We start from the raw sequence: 16,419 nt of genomic DNA, 5'->3' as shown, positions 1-16,419 counted from the left end.
ATTAGCCGGATATGACGTTTTATAAATTACGTAGACACGTGTCAGATAAGGGTGTCCATGTTGATAAGGTCAAACATGACTTTATTTATGATAGGATATGAGATAATAATAATAATAACAGTACACATTGTATATATTAATCCAACCCATGGATTATCTAAATTGTGGTCTATTTGATGGCCCGTCATTGTAAATAAGAATGTGTTCTTAACTGACTTGCCCAGTAAAATAAAGGTTAAATAAGAAAAATAAAAAACGGAATGGGGGCAGCACATATAACACACAAATAGTAAAACAATATCATACAAACAACAGTCAAAATACACATAATGCACAATCAGTAAAACAGTCAGTAAAACATTCAGCAATAGGCAGCATTTAAGAGGCAGGGGGGAAACATGCAGTTATCAGTTAAAGCTGCAATGTGTAACTTTTTGGGCAATGACCAAATTCACATAGAAATGTGAGTTATAGATGTGTCATTCCAATTGAAAACAAGTCTAAGATGCCGTATATATGTTCTATGTGGCTATTTCTATGCTTGATGTTCTTAAGTAAAAATTTTGCGTCTTTTACTTTTGATTTTGTACACCAGTTTCAAATGGCTGAAAATACAATATTTTTGGCTATGGAAAATATATTTCACAGCGGTTTAGATGGTACAATGATTCTCTACAGTATACTCGGTTGTTTTGTGGTCCCGTGTGGCTCAGTTGGTAGAGCATGGCGCTTGCAACGCCAGGGTTGTGGGTTCAATTCCCACAGGGGGACCAGGGTTCAATTCCCACGGGGGGACCAGGATGAATATGTATGAACTTTCCAATTTGTAAGTCGCTCTGGATAAGAGCGTTTGCTAAATGACTTAAATGTAAATGTTGTCACATTAACTGAAATTAGGCAATCTATTAGAAGTTGTTTTTAAAAGTACCAATGGACACAAAACAGCTTAGTTTCACTTTTTAAAGGATGGTCCAGTATCTAGCACCGGAGAATTGAAAATCAGTTTCACCAAAAATACTGAGTGTCTTGAGGATTGCCAGGTTTATGTAATTGCTGGATCTCAGGCTGCTGTTGGTGGTGGGGAGTCTTAGTAGTGAGCTGAGATAAAGGGGGGTCTTGCTGAGAAGGGATTTGTATATGAATATGAGCCTGTGGGTTTGACGCCATACGTGTAGGGATGGTCAGTGGATTAGTATGTCACAGTGATGGGCTTTGTTAAAACAGCCATCCTCAGTTAGCTGTTCTAGCACATTCTACCTGTGTTTTTTTGGCAGGCAGCTCAGCCCCCATTCAGACGGTCCTACACTTATTTGAGGTCTTATTGGTGAAGGTCACGCAAATTATTATTATGTTAGCCAATCACCAGCCTAGATTCCTGTGACATTCAGTGCAAGACCCCAGCACGGACAGGGCAGAAACTTGCTTTTCCTATCCAGACGAGCACAACATTTTCCCTCCTGCTACTCGTCCTCCTGCATGAGGTCACATGCCTTTTGCTGTTCTGATGATTTATTGTTCGTGCAGCTAAACAACCATAATCTCTCAGTTTCAAGAGTGGTCAGACCTGTGTGTGTGTGTGGATACTTTCTGTCCATTAAAACCCCTTAAACTGGAATACCTCGTTGTTCTAACCTGACAGTTTGTAGTGGTTACTACCAGCCTAAAACCAACACCTACCTTTTTCCTCCTATTTGAATGGTACTTAGGTTCTACAACCTACCCATATATTTCATGGTCCTTCGAGCCGAATCCAGTAACTGCTACAGCCCAATGATGCCAGGTATTAACAGACAAGATCCTCCACAAGGTGTGGTCTGTCCGCACCGACCAGCTCACCTGCCACAATATCTTGATAATTACGGCGATGGCTATGAGTCAAGGTACGGACCACCACACATAACAACACACCACTCCCACTAGGGGGAACAGCTGGAGGGTTTTCTTGAGCACTTGACACAGGATATACTGCAGTCCCCTTTAGCAACTCATCACCGGTCCAGGTCACCACCCAGGCTGACCAGCAGGCTTTTTATCGGTGGCTTATTTACTGGGTTCCCACCTCAGGCTAAGCTCAATCAGATCAGCGTAGAATCTCGAGAAAGATCACCATGATTATGATAACCAGAGAGGACTCACTGCATTTACACATCCAGAATGACAAGATTGATGAGCTAATTGAAGAAGTCAGGAAGATGGAAGGCTCCGACAGACCACCGACAACTATCGGCAGAACTTTCCTGATGGACACTGCCAGTTGTCACCTGACTGTCTCAGCCAGTCCTTCAACAGCTGTCTCCTCGTACAACTGAAAGACACGAGGACCTGTGCCACCAAGCTGGCCAAGAAGTTGATGACATCATCTCAGAGATCGTCATGCAACAGATACTACAACCAGAATGAGGTGCTGTCGTGCCAGTGCGACCAGCTCTGTGGCGCCCGCCATCAGAAGATGCTTGAGTCGCTACGCCCTACCACAGCTTCCCCATCAGCCCCGGTCTCGGATCTCACCCCTGCTGGGGAGTCCCTCACAGCAGTGCTACATCTTTCTCCAGAGCCAGAGGAGCTATCAGAGCTCACTCTGGGAGAGAACCCCACCACTGTGCTCCAACCGTTCAGATCCAGCCTGCTCCGTCCATGGAACTCAAGTTAGTAGTGGGGCCTACTACACCAGCTCCTGCCACAGAGCCTCAGCTCGCCCCTCCCACCGCTGTGCTTCAACCAGCTCCTGCCACGGAGCCTCAGCTCCCCACACCCACCGCTGTGCTTCAACCAGCTCCTGCCACGGAGCCTCAGCTCCCCACTCCCACCGCTGTGCTTCAACCAGCTCCTGCCACGGAGCCTCAGCTCCCCACACCCACCGCTGTGCTTCAACCAGCTCCTGCCACAGAGCCTCAGCTCGCCACTCCCACCGCTGTGCTTCAACCAGCTCCTGCCACAGAGTCTCAGCTCCCCACTCCCACCGCTGTGCTTCAACCAGCTCCTGCCACAGAGCCTCAGCTCTCCACTCCCACCACTGTGCTTCAACCAGCTCCTGCCACGGAGTCTCAGCTGGTCTCCACAGCGGTTTCACAGTCTTCTCCAGGAACAGAGGAGCTACCTGATCTCACCCTGTGGGAGCACCCCACTGTGTTCCAACCAGATCCTGTCGCAGTCTCATCTGATTCCCACAGTTGTGCCATCACCATGTCCAGTGAAAGATGTTCTGCCAACCCCTGTTCTCGACCCAAGATCAATCCTCTCCTCCCTGCCTGTTCGTAAGTAGGAAGACCTATATCCTTCTCCAGGGACAGAGGAGCTACCTGACCTCACACTGGGGGTGTACCATACAACTGTGCTCCAGCTGTCTCCCGCTGTTACGTCCCTCACAGTGGTTCCAGTGCCTTCTCCAGGATCGGAAGAGCTGCCAGAGCTCACCTTGAGGGAAAAGTCTACTCCTACTCCAGCCGACACCTCAGAATGTCAGTTGGTCCATAATGCGGGAGTCGTGCCTCCAGCAGCGACAAGTCCTGCCACTCAGACCTCTCCGGTCCCTGTCTGGTGGGATCTGCCTAGTTCTCCCTGTGAGAATTCAGCCTGCTGCTGTCCAAAGACGTAGTTCTTCTACTAACTTCAATATCCAGCCTGCTGCTGTCCAAAGACATAGTTCTTCTACTAACTTCAATGTTCAGCCTGCTGCTGTCCAAAGACGTCTCCCTGCTCCTCCCTGGGAGCCCCTCCAGTCCCTGCTGCAGTAGGCTCGGTCCATGTCTGCTGTCCAGGCCCTGTCAGCCCCTGCTATGTGGGACCTGCCTATCCTAAGCTTGGAGTTCATGCTAGCCCTTCTGAACGTCCCGTTGGGGGACCCTCCTGACGTCCCAGTGGCGGACCCTCCTGATCGAGGTGTCCAGTGTCCAGCCGTAGGAGACATCTCACCCTGTTCCCTACTAGGTTCTCAGTCTATAGCCCCTATAGCTCCAGAAGGTCCAGAGCATCTTAGCCCTCAGTTCCCTGATCATCTGGTTGATTCACAGTATCCTGCTAAGCTAGGTCCCCAGTTTCCTAACTCAGTAGGCTCAGAGCTCTCCATCCCAATAGGTCTAACTTCCCCTAGCTCACAGTCTGTAGCCCTGTCAAGCCCCAAGTTACTACCTCTGTCAGGCCCCATATCAACTGCTCTGGGCACTCAGGTAGTTTCTCCTGGACCAACGATCCAGCTGTCTCCCATCTTTGAGTCTTCATCTCCCTCTTTTTCAGGTGTGCAGCTGTCTCCTGTCGTTGCTGTGGGGATCCAACTGATCTTATCTCCTGAACAGCGGCCCTCTTCTGTCACTGACATGGGGGTTTGGACGTCTGCTGTTCTGAGATCTTAGCCCGCCGCTGAAGTAGAGATCTAGCCTCAGCTCCTGTCCCGGGCCCTCACCGTCTTCACTCCTCAGGCCTTCTTCGAGCTCTGCTGCTGCGGCCCTGCGGTCTCCAGGCCTAAGACCTTCATTGAGACCTGCGGCTAATCCTCCGCCGCCTGTCATGCTGAGACCTTCTGATCCGGGGCCTTCACCTGGTCCCTCTGCCTGGGTCCGGTCTGTCCTTCAGCTACCGCCCGTTGCTGCTTCGTGGGTCCAGCCATCAAAGTATCATGACCCATGGACCGAGCTCTGCCACTGCGGCCCTGATGTCTCCAGTCCTGGTGTACTCATCTGACACCACTATGTATCACAGACTGTTTAAACACACACACACACACACACACACACACACACACACACACACACACACACACACACACACACACACACACACACACACACACACACACACACACACACACACACACACACACACACACACACACACACACACACACACACACACACACACACACACATATAGAGAGTGATTGAAAGAAATCATGGATGTTTTTTGAACTATGGTTAACTATATTACTTATATGACCTCAGCTTTCTACTCTTTATTGCTTGTTAATAAAACAAACATGTACGCTTCAATTGATTGCAATAACTGGTCCCTGCATCCGGTTGGTCTCCTGACTCCTGCTCCTTTCCTGGGGATCTTACAAGCCCTCACTGTTAAGGGTCCTCCTGTTGCCTGTTCCTTGGCAGAGGGGGCGACAGCCACCGGATCCCCCACTGCTGGCTCCCGTCATCCAGAAGAGCTTTAAAGCCTCCACTGGCCCCCACCACGTCACACACCCTGGTCTGGTGACCTCAAGTAACTTCATGACGTGGCGGCCAGGTGCACCAAGCGATAGGACTTCTGTCGGACCAGTTTCTCATCTGGTCTATGTCTCTGCCTCGCTGGATGACCACAAGTATTCATGTCATCCCTCTCAGTGACTGTCTGCCCTTGCTGCCATTTGTTGTTGATTTCAAATCGGTACAACACATTTGGGGGCGGCTGTTAAGACGGGCAGCTTCAGTCAGCTGTTCTAGCATACTCTACTGGTGTTTTTTAGTCAGGCAGCTCAGCCCCATTCAGAAGGTCCTAAACTTATTTTAGTTCCTATTGGTCAAGGTCACATATCTTTGCTGTTCTGATGATTTATTGTTCGTGCAGCTAAACAACCATAATCTCTCAGTTTCAAGAGTGGTCAGACCTGTGTGTGTGTGTGGATACTTTCTGTCCATTAAAACCCATTAAACTGGAATACCTCGTTGTTCTAACCTGACAGTTTGTAGTGGTTACTACCAGCCTAAAACCAACACCTACGTTTTTCCTCCTATTTGAATGGTCCTTTGATTCTACAATCTACCCATATTTTTCAGGTTTGGAATGGATCACTAGTGACAAAGCGTATGGCAGAGTGATAAAGTACGTCCAGTTTAAAGGAGGTCAGACTTTGGGGCCATCCTGTAGATGACATCCCCATAATCCAGCATGGGGAGTAGTGTCAATTAAACCAGCGTGTGTTTAGCAGTGTGTGACTGAAGATTTTGTCCCGGAAGAGAAAGCCTATTCTGAATTTGAGCTTTGCTTGAGGATTATTGGTGTGAGTGGAATTACAGTGCTGTGTCCAGCCAGATACCCAGGGATTTGTATGAGCTGACAGATTCCAGGGCAGATCCATCTAGTGAGGTTAATTGGCACTAAAACATCTCAATCACCGAGGTAATGGGCTTGTTTGAGTGGTAAGTATCAATTGGTGAGAGAGAGCCTCAAATATCACAAATTCATTTGTGCATATCCACTGTGAACATGAATGCGCAAAGCTCGTTCTTGTTTCGGTCACGTCTTTGCTCACGTCCTCGTGGGTCAAACAGAAACACGCTAATGATTGGTTGACAATAGAGCCTTCCACGAGGCAGGTGATGGCTCGGTTGGTAGAGCATGGCACTTGCAATGCCAGGGTTGTTGTGCATTTCTGCAAATGCAGAAAATTGCAGTTGACTCAAGTTGAAATTTCATGACCTTTGATCACATGGTTGTTGGAAAGTTCATGTAGGTGCAATTCTGACATCTTTTTATCCCCATAATGCATCACACTTTGAAAGGCGTTGGTCACCGACTCGACAAAAGTGATCCGCTCTAATGAGCCCATAAAGAACTGGAGACTGTGTCCAAGATGTCCAACCTTTGTTGGCATATGCCCGATTCATGGACCGTCTATATCTGTCTACTAGCACTCAGTGCGCACAGGAAGCAGCGTGAGCAGCGACGACGTCATCACGTAATCCAAAAACATGACAGACATTGGATTAATGTAAAATGTCAATGGCCGTGTTCGAGAGCATCAAAACCATGATGTATCATGGGTAAATTGTGACCAACTGATTTACAAATAATAATGAGTTGTTATTTATGATGCAAGGATATTCGTAGATCAGTCAGTTGTTGGCAGTTGCTTGCACTGTCGAAGAAGGCCTCTATCTTCGGCTGTGAGTGATGGGAAAAAAACATTGGCATAGGCAACAATTATTTGAATAATTCAATGGAAGTTTTGTGCACAAAGATGATGACTAAAGTGTCTTATTAGGAATTTTCAAATCTGACTTCTTCATGTGACCGTCCATGGAAAATGTCTTTCTGGGCCGGGGCGTCAGTTAAACTGCAGTACCGAAGCAAGTCTGTAGGAGCAGTCGAAACCTTCTAGACCAGAACTCTGGCCCCCATGGTCTCAATTGACTTTTCACTTAAAAGGGGTCTGAACTTCCTGATATGGCTTGGCCATTATGAAATGCAGCGGCCATGGTAAAGAAGCAAGAGTTGTCTTGGGGAGGGGGTTAATGTGGATGTCTCTTTGTGTTTGTTCGCACTTGGCAAGCAGTCTTTGGTTTGTTCATTCACTCTGCCAAAACAATACACAGTTACAGTCACCCTTCTCGATAACTTGAAAAAGTCTAACCAGGTCTTGTGTCTTGAACTTCTTTCGCCAATTAGCTTCAACCAGCTGGTGTGCGACTGTGGCAAAGTTAGTTTGACATTTGATTGCGGGGCTAATTATGGAACGTCAATAAATTACACAATGTAAATGGGACAATATTTTCATGTTGCACATATTTTAGTTGTCTCATTAAATGCTTTCAATATTTGTATATGAATTTCTACAATTTATAGTTGGTTTAAGCTTTTTAAGTCATTGAAATGTACAGGTATTGACATTTTAAAATATTGTCCAATGTACATTGTGTAATTTACTGATGGTCTCTGTCCCCCATAGGGATATCATCAAATGTCAAACCAAATTGACCATGGGCATTACAATCAGGTCCCATGCAGAGCTAGAATAAATTAGTTCCTGACTCATATCGATGCCACATAGGTTATTTTCAAAACAAGAATGTGCTTTTTATTGGCAGTCGATCTGTTTTCAGTTTTATGGTGATTCCAAAAGTGACCACCAGATGTCAATCTAATACCAGGGACACAAACGTTCCAAACATGTGTTTTCAATGTCATTTTCTGGGCATCATACCAAAGGTATCATTATCAATATCAATATAGGATCTGGCATAGTTCAGTTGGAGCAGTTTGCTTCCTAGCAACTGGCACTCACAAATTTCCCTTGAAGTACCCACTTTAAGTTAAAAAATATATTCTTCCCTCCATTAAGAAGGCATTTGGGGTTTTCCCAAATATATGTCTTGGGCATCTGGGGTTTTCCTGAATTTGTATATCTGAACTGATGCGAAGGGAACGAGCTACGTTTATTGCGGCCACCTAGAGTGTGATGACCCAGATTGCCTCACAAAACCCTGACTCTGAAGCACTGTGTCACATCCTCTGGACTCTGGATGGATAGTGCAGAGAATCACAGAACAACTGGTCTGCTAGGGGGTCAGCAGAGCAGCACCTCCCAACTCTGTTGCCAACTAAAAACTGTACATCTAAGTGTTTGCTCATTGTCTGTGTGAGTGGGAAAGACAGACTGCTCTAGCTATTTATCCAAGAAATAGCACTGAAACAAAATATACGTGGTTATTCTGGTAAAAGTGCTTCGGGGGAAATTTGGAGCTGAAGTTCAGGGCAACATTCCTAAATATTTTCAGGCAGAGAATTAGGGATTATTTACTGCAGCTCACTGCTCAGGCATTTTCTTCATAATCGGTTACAATACAATGAGACCAAGAAGAGGGGAAAGACTGATATTATAATAAAGAAAACATGCAGAAAAGAAGGAGCAGGTATGTTTTCCAGAATACAGTATTTATTGTTTTTATTTCATGGCATTGGCCAGACAGCAAGTCACTTGATGTTCATTTCATGGCAACACACAGAACTTTGTGTGTGTTTGAGAGAGAGAGAGAGAGAGAGAGAGCAAAGAACTCAAAGTTGCATACAGACATGCTTTTAGAATCGTACAACCCTTTTCCCTTTCAGAGAGAGAGAGAGCGAGAGAGAGAGAGAATCCTTGAACTGTGGATGATCCTTATGAAGACACGATATACTCGATATCATAATAGCGAAATTCAAGTACACATTCATCTAGAAATTCCAGTACACACCATTTGTTTATTTCTATTTTTTAACCATTTAGTTTGCTCCATTAACTCAGGCACATTTAGCTTATTTTGTTTTAATAATCCACTAATAATCATCCACTGGTTTGGGAGGGGAAATTGCAGTGCTGTGGGCAGTGACGAGAGAGGTGCCAGAGACGCCCAAACATTCAAGTATACATAGAAACAAACTGCATTGTCACATCTTCTCAGTATGACAGATATGGACTGAGTTCCAGCGAAACATCCTCCAGTAGAGTCTTTCCTCCCAAAACCAACCATCGAGACACAAGAGACTGCACCCAGACCGACAAAGCACTCTCACAGAGAAATCCATCAGAGACACACAGTGGGACACCGTTCAAATACAGACAGTGTACTCGTCTATTACATCTCCTATAGACCCACATACACACAACACTGTGTTCAACTGGACCGTCTCCGGACGAAGAAAGACTTGAATGAACAAGACATGTCTCAGATAGGAGTAGACCTGAGAACAGAATACACGCTTCAGGAAGTGCTTGCGAGGCAACAGTGTGCAATGGTGGATCGAGTTCTGGACATGAGACCCTGGAAATGGCGATTCTAATTGGTCTGTTAAGATACAGTATATCCACGGTCTTCTCATTTGAATACAGTATAACAGCCACATTATCCGGACAAACGTCTATCTTTTTTTGGGTGGGGATGATAATAGTGTTGAGGAATTACACTTCTGAGAACTGACGTTGAACATCTGGACCCTATTGCAATCCCCTCAGCTGACACACAACCCCATGTCACTGCCCTTAAAGGCATAAAGTACCTCATATACACAATTAACAAAGAAGATGAAGCGCATAATCCTAATTCTTAAAGCGTTTGATTAGACCGTTGTTACAAATGGGAAAACATACGCTGTGCGAGAGCTACATAGTTACTGAGAATGAGGGAATGTTCTATAGCCGTAGCCCAGAGACAGTCCCTGTAAGATGGCATTGTTGTAACCACACAACAAAATACTATTAAACGTTTTGATACGATGGTGATAAGTGATACGTTCACTCTACATGACTGGCAGGGATAAAGGGAAAAAGCGAGGCTACTAAAGATGGGTTGTTATTCAGCACTTTGCTTTGAACTACATAATATCTTGATTGAATTATTCTATTCACTACAACGGTCACCATATCTCCTGTCACCGTATCTCCTGTCACCGTATCTCCTGTCACCGTATCTCCTGTCACCGTATCTCCTGTCACCATATCTCCTGTCACCGTATCTCCTGTCACCGTATCTCCTGTCACCGTATCTCCTGTCACCGTATCTCCTGTCATCGTATCTCCTGTCACCGTATCTCCTGTCACCGTATCTCCTGTCACCGTATCTCCTGTCACCGTATCTCCTGTCACCGTATCTCCTGTCACCGTATCTCCTGTCACCGTATCTCCTGTCACCGTATCTCCTGTCACCGTATCTCCTGTCACCATATCTCCTGTCACCATATCTCCTGTCACCATATCTCCTGTCACCATATCTCCTGTCATCATATCTCCTGTCACCATATCTCCTGTCACCGTATCTCCTGTCACCGTATCTCCTGTCACCGTATCTCCTGTCACCGTATCTCCTGTCACCGTATCTCCTGTCACCGTATCTCCTGTCACCGTATCTCCTGTCACCGTATCTCCTGTCACCGTATCTCCTGTCACCGTATCTCCTGTCACCGTATCTCCTGTCACCATATCTCCTGTCACCATATCTCCTGTCACCATATCTCCTGTCACCATATCTCCTGTCATCATATCTCCTGTCACCATATCTCCTGTCACCATATCTCCTGTCACCATATCTCCTGTCACTGTATCTCCTGTCACCGTATCTCCTGTCACCATATCTCCTGTTACAGTAGCTCCTGTCACCATATCTCCTGTTACAGTAGCTCTTGTCACCATATCTCCTGTTACAGTAGCTCTTGTCACCATATCTCCTGTTACAGTAGCTCCTGTCACCATATCTCCTGTTACAGTAGCTCCTGTCACCATATCTCCTGCTACAATAGCTGCTGTCACCATATCTCCTGTTACCGTAGCTCCTGTCACAATATCTCCTGTCACCATGTCTCCTGTCACCATGTCTCCTGTCACCGTAGCTCCTGTCACCGTAGCTCCTGTCACCGTAGCTCCGGTCACCGTACCTCCGGTCACCGTACCTCCGGTCACCGTACCTCCGGTCACCGTACCTCCGGTCACCATATCTCCTGTCACCATATCTCCTGTCACCATAGCGTTTAAGCCATTTTCCTTAGCCTAAACACTGCTTTTCCTCGCAGCAACAGACCCCCCTCAGATGCTTTACAATCACGAGCCTTATAGTCAGCATCTTTTCCTTTCATATTCAACCTTACAACTATTATTTTTTTGGTTTCGTCAATTCTTTCCGCCAATAGCACTTGTTTGAAGGTATTCTCAGATCACATCAGAAATCGACACACTGGAGCATGCATATGCATTAACAAAAAGAATGGGTAGGTAGGATTGGTGAAGAGATCGCTGGTCAGAGAGATACACAGACAGACATGCTGTAGTATCAGAGAGAAAGATGCAATCTGGTTCACACACCAAAGCAGTCCGCGTCTACCGCTCTTCTTCTGTCTTTCTACCTACCCGTCTGTCTTTCTACCTACCCGTCTACCTACCCGTCTGTCTGTCTACCTACCCGTCTGTCTGTCTGTCTACCTACCCGTCTGTCTGTCTGTCTACCTACCCGTCTGTCTGTCTGTCTACCTACCCGTCTGTCTGTCTGTCTACCTACCCGTCTGTCTGTCTGTCTAACTACCCGTCTGTCTGTCTGTCTACCTACCCGTCTGTCTGTCTGTCTACCTACCCGTCTGTCTGTCTGTTTACCTACCCGTCTGTCTGTCTGTCTACCTACCCGTCTGTCTGTCTGTCTGTCTACCTACCCGTCTGTCTGTCTGTCTGTCTGTCTACCTACCCGTCTGTCTGTCTGTCTGTCTGTCTACCTACCCGTCTGTCTGTCTGTCTGTCTGTCTACCTACCCGTCTACCCGTCTGTCTACCCGTCTACCCGTCTGTCTACCCGTCTACCCGTCTGTCTGTCTGTCTACCCGTCTGTCTGTCTGTCTACCCGTCTGTCTGTCTGTCTACCCGTCTGTCTGTCTGTCTACCCGTCTGTCTGTCTGTCTACCCGTCTGTCTGTCTGTCTACCCGTCTACCCGTCCGTCTGTCTGTCTGTCTGTCTGTCTGTCTGTCTGTCTGTCTGTCTGTCTGTCTGACATACACAGTCCCTCCACAAAGAGGGGAACAAGTGACAGGCACATAGGCATTCATCCATCTATAGGACAGGATGAGCAGGGAGTAAAACCTGAATGAAACATCTCATACGTGCCAGATATGACATACCCACATGTACATTAGAAAATGTAAATTTTTTTCTACATTTGATATATAATAAATCTTTTACTCTTTACTACAGAGGATTATAATCCTAATTCATAATGAAACAACAATAAGAGTTATCACAAACGTCCTCCTCTTTCAACCTGGATTGTCATCTCCCTAAACTGTACATCCGTGGACGAACAGTCCACCCAGATCAGTTGGTTTTTCCGGATCCATTCCAGCAGGTTGAGATGACAGAGTCCCTCCCCCAGATGTCCAACACAGAAAACAAGTTCCGGTTACCTATGCATTCCAATGACGCTATCTAACGTTATAGCAACGTTCACTGTTTGCTGGTACTGCTCTCCTCTCCTTCTAGACAAAACGTGGGAGGGGAAGTTACAAGCAGAGTGGATCGGGGTTCTTGCTCAGGTTAGGTGGTTTAAGTGATCAGTCCCCTCCTCTCCTTCATCCTCCTTCATCAGCTCAACCACTCCCGAGGAATGCTGCGATTGGCTGGAGCACGACAAGTGGGAGGACTCACTCTGTGTGTCTTCCTCCTCTAGCTCCGCCCTCTCCACCATCTTCCCAATTCCCTGTCCCCGTGTCTCCTCCCTCCTCTTTCCCTCCCTCCTCTGCTCCTCCATTGTCCACATGCTGTCCTCGATCTCGTTCTCCTTCCCCTGCACCTCCAGGTCAAAGTCCAGCAACTCTTCCATCATCTCCTCAATCTCCGTCTCTCCGTCCATCTCCCCCTCCACCTCCGACCTCAGTTCATCCATGCTCACTGTCCTGTTGGTGTCATCCCTGTCATCGTCATCATCCCCCACCCTCCCCTCAGGCTCGCTGGCCTGGCTCTCACCAAACTCCAGGATGGTGGGCAGGTTGCCCTGCTTGGGGCAGCGCTTCCTCAGACTCACCAGGAAGGGCTGGGGCAGGGAGAAGATGTCCACGTTGTTGCCCAGGTCGATCCACGTGACACTGGGGAAGCTGGCCGGGTCCTTCAGGCTGTCCGTCAGCTCCTTGAGGACAGCACGGGTCAGCCGGTTGCCGTTGAGGGCCAGGGTCTCCAGGCGGGGCAGGGCGGCCAGCGTGGGCAGGAGGAGGAGGAAGGCGTCGTCGGTGAGCTCGGTGAAGCCCAGCTCCAGGCTGCAGATGATGGGCGCGTGGCGCTGCAGGTAGGCACAAAGGCGCTCCATGTCACGCACCGTCAGGGGGATGCCCGAAAGGTCCAGCGCCCCGTTAGGGGGAGGGGTCGACAACATGACCTTGAGACTGGAGGGGGGGGGAGAAGGAGACGTAATCAGTTACATGTCAGGATGCGTGCAGTTATCTCCAAACCAGTTATCTCCAATCCAAAATATGTATGCAAATTGTATTTTTCCCTAGCACGAAACACGGCAAAGGTCCATATATCATATAGTCAATAAAACTATAAGGGTGACGCATTGAGCTTTCAATGAGAGCCACATCCCCCCGACAGGAAGGGTATTACACAACTACACCATTATAAGAGCCTGTGATGAGACAAGGACAGCGATGACAGACAGCAGGAGCCCCAGGCGTAGCGACAGGTAGGTAGACCAATTACATTACTATCTGTAATACTGTTGTTGTCACCATTTCCTGACACTTCATGTGCTGAGGGGCAGAGAGGTGAGAAATGGGTTCACCCGCTTACATGGAAAGGTTTGCAGAGAGATAATTAGAGGAGGAGAGTTGGGGAGAGTGACAGAGAGAGAGAGATGTTTTAGTTTCTACATAATTAGCAGTCTGCCAGTCTGTGTTGCGTTTCCGTTTGCAAATCTGTCTATATGATCCACACAAACAAATGCGATGAGCGTGAACAGGGAGATTTTCTGCCGACCTCATCGAACCAAACAAGTGGATCTACCTGGCAGAGCTAGAGTGTTCAAGCGTTTTGGCATAAGCTTGTGTCTTAATACTGTGGGTGACACCCAGATGTGGAGTGTCTTTGAATTTGGTCACTATGAGTCACATAATAACATAATGATTCCAGCGATGTGAGTTCGGATGACTTCGGAGGAGATACACTACGGTCTTTTTGCTGTCAGTCAAAACGCAGTAAACAACTCAGCGGCCTTGCGGTTAGAGTGTTCGCTCTGAGATTGGGAGTTCGATGTCCAGCCAAGTCATACCAAAGACTGTAAAAATGGAACCTGATGCATTTTTGCTTGGCACTCAGCATTAGGGAGACAGATTGAGGGTAAGGCCCTGCAATAGACTAGCGCACTTCCCAGGGGGGTGTACTTGTACATCAAGCTGCCTCATGCTATAGAAACAGGACATAGGCTCCCACTCCTATGAGCTTGTTCTGGTTTTCCCAAGGCTACTTACTTTACAACAAGCAGTAAAACGATGATTGGAAATGAGGTAATGTTGTTTGCTCAGAACAGTATCTGTGTAGTTTGGTGTGTAGGATGTGTAAAGAAACACTCTAAACCTAACAATGACCACAGAATAAAATGAGAACTAGGAAGAAAGTGGGGAAAGACACAAAGAAAGAAGCGTGTCTGGATAATCCAGACCTCAGGGGGTAGAAGACAAACAAATGTTCCAAAGTAGAAATGTTAGACATGCACTCACAACACATGGTGAAAAGAAGCACAGCAGGAGTCTAGTGCTTGGCAGTGAATGAACTGCACTGAATGAAGGCCTGCTCTGCATTTTATCCCAATAAAAGGAAAAGTGAGATCAGAGTTGAATGCCTTCCAGGTACAAATGGAAACAATACAATGCATTTGAGGCACAATGAGGTCCGGACCCCAATTATTACTCAAGAACCCCCCAAAATGTACCGTAACAATAGTACATTTCCCTCCCAATAGCTGTGTAGTGCCAGGATGTGAGCCAAAGCAGAGACTCATTTATTAGTTGGTCCAGGCATATAATTACTCGAAGTGGACTTATCACAGAACGTTGACTTGAACGTGAATGTCCATTATAATTATAATTATATGGGTCATGCACTCTGCTCTAATCCGTCACCAACATTGAGACATGGTGCAGTCCCACATATGCTGCTAAATCATTCTAGATTTTGTTTTGTTATTAATATTAATTACTTTTTTAAAAAAAGTTTCAGAACTTCTCTCTAGCTAATGACTTTTTATGGGAATTGGGTCAAAGCAAACAAATGGAATTACTAGAACGGGAAAATCCTTCAGACGGTGTACAATTGATAGTACAGTCACATGGCTGACGGCCCACCCAAAACGGAATGTTGACTTAAATATCTGTTCTAGTAATTCTTGGTCTATGGGTCGAAGTCAATGGTCCCTGGGTTATGACCTCATGATGAATGCCTGGCTCCCTCTCAGGATTCCCCCTGTGACTTCTCCCCTGATAGTTTTAACTAACAAATCTAAAAAGCAGAGCAGAACCTAAACAAAAATAGAGGAAACGTCATACAGGACATCAATCCCACACTTTCAGATTGGCTTCCAACCAGAATCCCACGCTTTAGACTAGACAAACGCTGAGCAGAGTTCTGTCCCTCTCAGACGCAGGAGTCAGGACCTTAGGGGCATAGATACTACATACAACACGGGGACTGATCTAGAGTAGATTGACTAACTACATACATTAAAGCTAAGTTACACCCATTTGATAGGCAGTTTTATGTTAAAAGGATGTTTGGGGTGTGCAAAAGAACGACAGTACTATAGGTTGTCCTCTTCTACTGAGTGTTATGATTAGCATGCTAACTGCTAGCTGTGATTAGCATGCAGAAAGCTAGCTGTGATTAGCATGCAGAAAGCTAGCTGTGTTGGAACAGAGGCTCTTTGATGAGGCTCATTAAGGGGGACACCCGTGACTTGGCTGTGAGGTCATCATCATGCAGTACCATCGATGCGGGTGAGACAAATATCAAGTGTGTTAATGATAATAACAGAGTAAATCAAAACAGTTGTATTAAACGGTTTCCTTGCAATGAAACTGGAGACAAAGTGAAAGCTTCTAAAGAATTTAGAAGTGAACATGGCTTCAGTTTTCCCTGTATTTAATGAACGATATCCAAAATGATTACATATCTAAACAGACAAGGACACTTGAGGTTCAACAAGGTTCTTTGCCCTGGCCATC

General features: G+C 46.5%; 1 protein-coding gene across 1 annotated transcript in view; it reads right to left on the bottom strand.

Moving 5' to 3' along the window:
• Positions 1–8,618: 8,618 nt before the first annotated feature.
• LOC129821971 (leucine-rich repeat-containing protein 75A-like) overlaps positions 8,619–16,419 on the bottom strand; it is a 29,068-nt gene continuing 21,267 nt past the window's right edge. The window contains exon 4 of the mRNA XM_055879758.1: positions 8,619–13,587. Within this exon, the coding sequence (XP_055735733.1) occupies positions 12,741–13,587 (847 nt within the window). The 3' untranslated portion in view covers positions 8,619–12,740. The remainder of the gene's footprint in view (positions 13,588–16,419) is intronic.

The sequence above is a fragment of the Salvelinus fontinalis genome, chromosome 24, assembly GCF_029448725.1.
Source record: "Salvelinus fontinalis isolate EN_2023a chromosome 24, ASM2944872v1, whole genome shotgun sequence".
NCBI lineage: Eukaryota > Metazoa > Chordata > Actinopteri > Salmoniformes > Salmonidae > Salvelinus > Salvelinus fontinalis.
Note: the sequence above shows the minus strand (reverse complement) of the source record. Positions and strands in the feature narration are given on the sequence as shown.